General features: G+C 41.6%; 1 protein-coding gene across 1 annotated transcript; it reads left to right on the plus strand.

Moving 5' to 3' along the window:
• Positions 1-6,577: 6,577 nt before the first annotated feature.
• LOC123429448 (probable WRKY transcription factor 67) lies at positions 6,578-8,878 on the plus strand. The gene is made up of 3 exons (XM_045113483.1): positions 6,578-6,962; positions 7,587-7,691; positions 8,046-8,878. Exons 1-3 carry the CDS (start codon positions 6,646-6,648, stop codon positions 8,668-8,670), a joined length of 1,047 nt encoding a protein of 348 aa, XP_044969418.1. The 5' UTR covers positions 6,578-6,645; the 3' UTR covers positions 8,671-8,878.
• Positions 8,879-9,712: the final 834 nt, after the last annotated feature.

Here is a 9,712-nt window from a genome sequence, read left to right on the forward strand (position 1 = left end):
TGATCAATGCATCTATGTAATTCTCTTGCTATTGCTATGCTCGGTTTATTGGGATCCGATGGATTATGAGATTATGTTCAGATTGTTATGAGTTATATATTTGATTATTCTTTTATATTATGTTCCTTAGTGATTCATGCATGTTCTCCGTTGCTATTTATTGCTTTGGCCAAGTAGTAGATTGTAACTCCAAGAGGGAGCGTTATGCTTGATTGTGGGTTCATGCCCCTCGATGTCTAGCTTGAGTGACAGAAACATGAGACTAGGGTATGTGCTTGTTGTCATCAGGGAGAAAACAACGGTGCTTGTGACCACGGTTGCAAAGATTGTTTACCTTACGCATAGTTCGTTAATGCAGTTGTCCGTTGCTTTGAGTTTACACTTTGGGAGGGGCTCGCAACTTATTACCGGAGAGATATTCTGGATAGATATCTCAAGGTGGATGATTAGTAAGTAGATGCTGATGAATAAATGGTTTACTTGTCTTGGCATACTGCACATTACTATTGAACCTCTAACTATCAAGTAGCATAATTAGCATTTGTGGTGCGATCATAATTCTGTCAATTGCCCAACTGTGATTTGTTTACCCAAGCATAGTTGTTTATCGTCTTTTGGGAGAGAGACATCACTAGTGAACATCATGTGACTCCGGTCCATATCACCATCATTGTTTACACCTCCATCATTTACCGCTTTCATTTACTTTTCCGTTGCAATCACTATTACTTTCCCGCTCGTGTTTTGATCCTTTGCAAACTACAAGGCCGGAGAGATTGACAAAATCTCTGTACTCGTTGGGAGCAAATTTATTTGTTTTGTGTGTAGGTCCACGTCTTCTGCTAGCGCCAGGGTGAAAGACACCTACTTGTTGAGTATAGGAGTCCTCCTGGTTCGATAAACCTTACAGTCTCCGTGTAAGGGAAATTTGTTGCTGACTACATCTCCACCTTCCATTTGGGGTAACCAACGAGGGGCGAGAAGTATATCCATCAAGAAATCAGAGCACGATTTCATTGGACTTCCCGTGATTCGTATTCAATTTGTGGAGTTATTTCAGTTATACAATCAACTGGCCCTCGACAAACAACTCATGACTTTCTGCTGTCTATAAGTATTACTTCTATAGTTAAGTCTCTAGCTCAGCTCGTTCATTGCATGTATATATAATTATCCCCACTATATATATTATGCAGATTGAAGATTGTCGAATTAAAAAAAGCAGAAATCTTCGACATTGGGTTCATTAGCCCAGATGTCGTAAATGAATTGACGGTGCGAAACTCAATCAAAGAGACCGAGGAGAACTTGTTAAACTCGTTCCTTATACATCAAAACAAAAGGGAAATAATCTTTCCTTACAAGTTCAAGTGAGTGTTGATGTCTTCTTTGTATACTCGGTTTCGCTTAGTCGAGGTTAAGTAATGTAATTGATGAGTTATATATGTGTGCGCTGATACCACTTTATACTGCTATCCATTGACATTGGCAGTGTATTAGTAACTGTCTTAGACTCGAGACGTAAAGACGAAGAGGATTATGCGGACATGACTGCAATGCTCAAGAAGTAAGTTCAGTCAATACCGTGACCATATCGGCATGCAACTTTCGTTAATTTCCTGATATCAAGTAATCATTTTCTTTGTGTGGCAGGGTTTGGAAGAAGTTCACCAATAAGGTTCCCGGTCTAAACAAAGAGTTGCGATTTACGCACCCCCAAAGTAAGTAGTACTAGCTAGTTCCGCGCATCTCTAATTGATTCAAATTTTCATCAATATATAATTGCAATGATTGCTTATCAGTTTGACTGAACTCTATTCTCGTAAAGTGTATGTACCAGAAAGAAGTGACTGTTTTATATGGATATGACGTATGCTAATTCATTCGCCACTCGACCTCTGAGCGGGGCTTCTCTAAGTTACTATTTGAAGTATGTAAATAATGTTCACAATTTTATTTTATATATTACCATCAATTGTGTTGAGTTTTATTCATATAAATGCATGTATTGACCCCCTTCTTTAATTAGATCTGAAAGATGCGGGGTGAACTCCTACCATATAATAGGAATTGGCGGGATTCTTTCTTGACCACGTTATACCTAAAGACGGAGAATACCATTCAGATTTATGATCGAATCTTAATTAGATGATGTTAGGATTGTAAAAGATGTTAGAGATTGTAAATGGTTTCCTTCATTTTCTTATTAGCTAGCGTTAAGTTCTTTCTGTATGTATAGTAGCTAGCGTCGACCAAGCACGGAGAAATAGATGACACTTCTCTCTATTAGCTAGCTAACACAATATGAATCCGTTAAATTAACCCTCCAAAACCACCCAACCTCCCCCCCATTCAAAAAAAAAAACCTAGCTCCGACCAGATGCTCACGCGTGGATGCCATTTGTTCCTGGTTGGTGTGATCAACCGGGACTAAAGTTCCTCCTGTCTGGGCTCCCCGCAGTGGTCACGTGGAGCTCCTTCTGTCCCGGTTCGTAAGCCAACCGGGACTAAAGGTTTGGACCTTTAGTCCCGACCTTTTAGTCCCGGTTCCAGAACCGGGGCTATTGGGCCTCTGGAACCGGAACAAATGAGCCATTTTCTACTAGTGATACTCTATAACTATAATCCGTGGCAACAAAATTAGGTTGGAAAGTACCATGCCAACTTACCGAGTCTTTCACTCCAAAGACTTTGATTATACTGCTATATAGAACCACAATTGGCTCAACCACTCGACACACATCTCCAAGAAAATTCACAAAGGAAACAAAAGCAAGAAATTCATGCAATCTAGGTGATAAGCTCAGAAAAACAAAGGCATAACATGTGTAGTTTCTTCAGCATCTTTAATCTTACGTTCCTCAAAAAACAAAGCAATGAAAACTACTTTCCTAGTCACCACGAGCAGTCTCCAGTTATCAAGTACATCCAGTTCTTACCTGAGGACTTTACATCTGTAAAAGCCGAGTACTTTTTTCTCCCTTGGCTTACATGCTACCCAGTAAAAGTTAAGTTAAGCTTCAATACTGAAGACTAAAGTTTAGCTCTCAAGAAATTTCAACTATATCTATGTCTAGCTAGTGCTTCGCTATCCTACTTTTGGTGCATGTGGATCCTTTTGATGCATGGCTATCACAATAAACGCCACAAGAACTTTATTTACAATAATTCTGCAAAGTACTCACCTGGGCTTCACGTACAGTACGGCCAACTTGGGATCAAAAGCATACGTTGAGCTGGTTTAATGTGTCGTGATTAAATTTGATTCCATGTTGGGTGAAAAAGGTAAATCTATTTAAAGTTGTCATAACTCGACAAATATATACTTCCAAATATCATGGAGAATGTCTTATAGCTTCTTTTTCAGTAAATCTATTAGCTTGGATATGTGAGGCTAATGAGTCATCGTACTAGTTTATGTGAAATGACACCTACTTTTTAGGTCGAAATATTTTACGTGTTTATTAAATGTATAACAACCTGCCATGCAAGTAAAATATAACCAGCGACAATGTGTTGCTAAGTGAAATGTGCCTTCTTCTCCCATCAAAGGGGTAAAATTATTATCTCCAAATATGTGGCATGCATGATTCGAAAGTAAGATGGAATAAGTAATCGTGGGATAACATGTATGAACACTGCTCATATATGTAGTATGTTAGTAAGCTCATAGGAGTAGAAAAATAGTGTAAGAACAATAATAGTAACTAAATTCACCAGATCCAACATCGGACAAGGGGCTTGTGAGGGAGAGGAGGCGGCATAAGTGGGGATGTTCCGTTGTGCACTTTCCTAGCAGAGGAAGTAGTGATGGAATAATGACAAGTTTGGCACTGCGTTGACGAAGGCCTCACATAAACGTACGAAGATTGCCATGTACATATTTGAACTCGGGTGTGAAGTTTACCAAAATGATGTCATAGAATATAACGAACTCCTGCATGAAGGTAAAAAATGGGAACCATTATGCATATGATACACTTTGAAACAAGGTAAAAATAATCTAACGGAACATATAATAGACTTTGAAATAAGAAAAATCTGAAAAACCATTATATAATACTCTAAAACAAGACAAAGTTTTTTAAAATCTTCCGCACGCATGTGATTGTCATTTCTTTGGCTCCATATACTAATCTATAATTAATGATGTATGATTGACACATGCACGGAATATCATTTCTCTGGCTCAGCTATATACTGTATATGTTAGATATCACGATATATATTATCATTTTGCTATAATGAATAGGTATTTAGATGAATACCCATGTTTTTTTTAATCATCGGGAGGAGCCAGAGCCGTCCCATTTCCATTAACATGAAACCAAATAAGTTAGCATAATACGTGTCCAACAGTTCTGATAGAAACACAAAGAAAATGATGGTATACATAGCATAGGTGATCATTCCCTAACAACAATCTTGATAACAACCAGCAGTACACACATTGCAAGACGAAAGCCACTACTCCATGCATGCTGTCTTCAAACAACACCCATGCTACTGATGTTTTCCAGGATTACAAGGTTGTCTGGGCCGTGGAGGAAAAGTATCAACAGAGATTGCATGCTGCTGCGACCAAGGGCCGAAAAGAAACAAGTACAGCTAGGAGAGTAGAATCTTGATCCATAGTACCTTCAGTAATCAAGCCAAAACCAGTCATCCCTATAAATGCTAATTGTTTGGTGAGTTTTCGTTAGTCATCACATAGTCGTAGCATGGATTGTGTGGGTTTTCTCTGTTAGGTCTTTCTCAAGTCCCTTAGTACAGCTAGCAGGACTTGGCAAATAAAATATTTTACCGAGAGTTTCGACTGATCGTCGAGTCGCTTTTTCGAGATGTTTTTTCTCCGCACTAGGCAAAACTATCCTATTTGGTGAATTTCTTGTCATTGCCGAGTTCATTTAGCCCGGTTCTCGGAAAATGACTAATATTGCCGAGCTCCCGATAAAAAGCACTCGGCTAACCCCCAATAACTAGGCATATTCGGCGATTCTAGTAGTGATAGAATAAATGTTGAGGTGAAGAAAAGAAATCTGAGGAAAAAGTAAAGGCTTCTCTTCTCTTCAATAAGAAATAATCCCTTAGCAAAATTATTTCTCGCTGTATATTTAGGATTGTTTGGCTAGTAGAGAAAACTAAGAGATAACACATTGTACATCATGTTTTTAATACCACTCCACATTATGTGATAGGTATTCTAAAGAAAGATTATATGATAGGTTTGAGGTACGATTTTCTTATCAATCACTGCACATGAGCTTAGCAGTGCCATGAGCCATAAATTTATTAGTTACATGCATGGGAAAAGAGCATAGTAGCTAAATCATTGGTTTCATGAGTGCTAAACTCACTACAAATGGAGTTATGGTCGACTTATATTGCCTGCAAGCAACACAAATGCTAAACATTAACTGGCCCTTCTTCTAACCTGCAAAAGATATGTAGCTAAATATTAGCGGCCATGAATATTTTGATAGAAAATACGAGGGCTAAAATTAAAAACGCATACTCTCTCCGATCCAAATTGTTTATCGCTCAAATGGACCCCCCACCCCCCTCCCCCCGGCCAAGTTTTGGTTAATTTGGTGAAGACATTTTTCTGAGACTACATAGATTAGAAGAAATAGGATGCTTGCACCCGCCCTCCCCCAAAGTTCATAATTGCTAATTGCCCCCCCCCTCCCCCCAAAACTGAACCTTGTCATGCTCCTCCACTGGATGTATCTATCATAAAAATACGTCTAGATACATCCATTTGAGCGACAAGTAATATGGATAGAAGAAAGTATGATTTATTGTAGTGTTTAATTATTGATAAGGTGTTTTTTTACTTTTCGATGCAGGTTTGAGGTGTATTTTTGCATGTATGTTTACATTATGAGATGCCATGTGTCCATGCATGTGGATAGAAATAAGTTACAATATGGACAATCTATTTAGATATGGAAGATATTAGAGCATCTACAGCCAGACATACCAAATATGACCCTCTAACCGTCCATAGACGCAACCGGCTAGTGATCGGGCATGTTTTCTATTTATCCGTACGTGCAACCATACTTTTTATTTTCTTTCTCATATGTCCGGTCACTTGCATGTGATTGGTGAAGAAGAAATAATTAAAATAAGAAAATGAATATAAAAAAAGGAAAAATGATTCGGGATGGAATCGCGTCCTACGTGGCTGACTGACCAGTTACGTCCGCGAACCTTCATATATTTTCTATATTTGAAATGGATACGCGGGTTTGCGGACTGACTGAACCAGATGGTACGAGGGATGCGGTTCTCAACCCGGCCATTTTGCGACCGAGCCACTTCCCACGACGATGCTCGAGAGACAGAACCAGCCGCGCGCGCGCGTCGATGAGCTCACGCCGCTGCGTCACGGCGATGACACGCCCCGACGTCGGCTCGCACGCAGGGACACACATCGATCGACCGTGGCGGGGTCCGGCCCAGATGCGCCGTAGCTCCACGTTCCACGCCGCTTCCTTCTCCAGTCGCTCTCGCGGTCTCTCGCTTGCCTTTCTCCTACTTTTCCTCCCAACTTCTCACCGCGCGCCGGCCGGCCGCGCCAATAAAAACTTGAGCCGTGCGCGTTGAGCAGGCCCTCCAATAGCTCACAAGCTAGCTAGCATGGCATCTTGTGGCGGCGCGGGCGATGACGGCGGGCGCTCACCGCCGGCGGCAGTCTATGACGACCTGGTGGAGGTGCGGGAGCACGCGGCGACGCTGCACAGCATGCTGCAGGGGTCGCCGAGCGTGTCGGCCGTGGACGCGAGGGAGCTGATGAAGGGGATGATGGCCAAGCTGTCCAGCGCTATGTCGGTGCTGGGCACCACCAGCGGCGGCGTGGAGGCGTCTTCGGAGGCTGGTGGTCGGGGTCCAGGTGGGAGGAGGAAGAGATCGGGCACAGTGTCCGGGCCGCACCGCCGGAGCACCTCCAGGAGAAGGTGATCAAAGAAAGCCTAGCTCGTTTTCACTAGAAAAAACACCAAAAGCTGCATGCGATTTAACTAATTATTATTGGCTCGAACTAGTATCTACTCCCTCCGTTCCTTAACATAAGACCTTTTAAAGATTTCATTATAGACTAGATACGGAACAAAATGAGTGAATCTAAATCCTAAAATATGTATGTAGTTCATAGTAAAATCTCTAAAATGTATTATATTTAGGAACGGAGGGAGTATTTTGCAAATGGAACTATTAATTTGGCCGCCTAGTGGGGGAACTTTAAGCGCCAATGATCAGTGGACGAAAAGTATAGGCTGCTTCTGATTACCTGACCAAGTTCGTTGTTGTTTTTGTCAAAAGTAGGTGCTGCTAAGATTACTTGGGCATGCATGCATGGGTCTATCAAATCATATATACTACTCCCACCGTTTCAAAATATAAGACCTTTAGAAATTTCATTAAAAGACTACATACAGAACAAAACGAATGAATCTACATTCTAAAATATGTCTATGTGCATCCATATGTAGTTTATAGTACAATCTTTAAAAGGTCTTATATTTAGGAACGGAGGGAGTACACTGTAGTTGTTAATTAATCATGTCTGTTATGCATGGCAGGTCGAAGAGCCCTTTCATCAACATGGTCACTGCTAGGACGCTCAACGATGGCAAGACATGGAGGAAGTACGGCCAAAAATGTATTCATGCCTGTACTAACCCGAGGTACATACATATTGTCGTATGTGTTTTCGGTTTTGCTGCAAATTAATTTACACAAAAAGCAAAGAAAAAAAAACTGAGGTAATATGAAGTGAGAAAAGAAACAATACAATGCCACTACGCCGACTTGTCAAAGTATAGCTGAAGAGTGATTATTGAATCATTAGTTGAAGCTAGCCAAAGATACTTGCCAGTTGCCAACTGGTTGATTTGCTAGTTGAGCTTTTTAAATTTATCCTTTGAGGGGAATTGAGGTTTTTGATCAGCTAGTTGTTCTTATATATTTGAGTATTAGCTAAGGCTCTAGCTAGCTAATAGAGCTATAGCTAATTTGCATTTGCATAATGGCGCATTCAGGAGCTACTACAGGTGCTCTCATAAGCCAGACCAAGGCTGCCAGGCCACGAGGCAGGTCCAGGAGTCCGACTCCAACCCGTCGGAGTACCTCATCAGCTACTACGGCCAGCACACCTGTAAGGACCCCTCCACGTTCCGATCACTCATCATCCAAGGCGCCGCCGACGCTGCCCCGCCTGAAGACTTGCCAAACCTCATCAGCTTCACGTCGATCAATGGCGCCGCAGCTGCGAGCACGAGCTCTTCTCCAAATCATCTCGTGAGAGATGCGGCTGATCTTCATTCGATGCTTTTCTCCCGCTTCTCCAACTACAGCTCCTCGCCGCCGGTGCAGGAGGGTGTGTCCAGCAGCTCGCCGTCGCCGTCTTTCCACGGGGAGTTCACGCAGTACGCCGGCGGGCAGCTCGTCGACGTTATTGGCCGGAGGACTTCACCGTTGACCGTAGGATCAGCGCCGGCGGAGTACTGGCCGGTCGTGGGGATCGCCGGCGTCGACACGGATGCTGGCGCAGGGATGGACAGCTTCCCTTCCTCGCCGAGCAGCCTCGGGTTCATGTCAGGCTCGTTCGGGGGATCATTTGGCAATAACGTTTGCGACGACGACCTGTTCGGCTTCGATTCCTGACCCATTAACACGCGCTTGCAATTTGCATGCATGGGGTAGTACTAGTAATATTTTATTGTGAAGGTATATTGTGTATGCATGTATATTGGGCATGTGGATAGAAGGTACTAATATGTGTGTATTGGATGTCATGTGTAAACATATACTGGTACTAATTATTATATATGTAAGAGCATCTTCAACAGCCGTTCAAAAAGTACTCCGCGCGTTAAAAGATTTGTTTTTTAGGCGCCTGATAGCTTCAACAAAGGTTGTAATATTGTGCGCGCGCTAAAAAAATTTGGGCACGCGCTGAAAAATGCTATCCCGCGCACTATATTTGGTGCGCCGGCTTGCGTGGGGCCGCTGGATTGGCGCCGCACTAGCGCGCGTCTATTGAAGATACTTCGGTCCCCGCGCTGTAAAGTGCTACAGTGATGCGCTAAAAAAATTATTGGACACGAATTTTTTACAATACCGTTGGAGATGCTCTAAGCCTGTCAGTACGATCTTAAATTATGGGTTTTGTTTTCCCGCAAAAAAAATTATGCATTTTGTTTAGTTTCTATTAAATAATATTAAAATGTTTTATCACCCGACTTCTGCATAAAAAATGCATATAGCCCAATACTCATGCCTTGCACAATAAGAAAAGGTACTCAATTGTCTCTTGTCCAAAATAAAAGTTTTGCAATTTTTATTGTTCAGTCAAGTGATTAGCCTCGTAATCTATCTCAATCAACAACTTTAGCGGTGAAATCAATATGATTTATCTATTATTGGAAAAAATACACCAAGATTATTTTCGAGGAACCTCAACAAGCAGGATCACTTGAATTCTATAGAAAAGGAGAATGTCCTTATTTACGACAAAAAGAGAAATGCTATTGGTACGTATCAGTTTAAAAAAGTTATGCACTAGTTCAATCTAATTTAAACGGTCATTTCCATGGTTTGCTCTAGGTGGTCATTCCCTCTCTCATAGTGTGATTTTTTTTTATAGAAAAGTCGTACGTAAGAGTATGATTTCTGTAACAAAAATCGGACCAAAAGCATTACAAAT

This window comes from Hordeum vulgare, chromosome 2H (assembly GCF_904849725.1).
Source record: "Hordeum vulgare subsp. vulgare chromosome 2H, MorexV3_pseudomolecules_assembly, whole genome shotgun sequence".
NCBI classification, from domain to species: Eukaryota; Viridiplantae; Streptophyta; class Magnoliopsida; order Poales; family Poaceae; genus Hordeum; species Hordeum vulgare.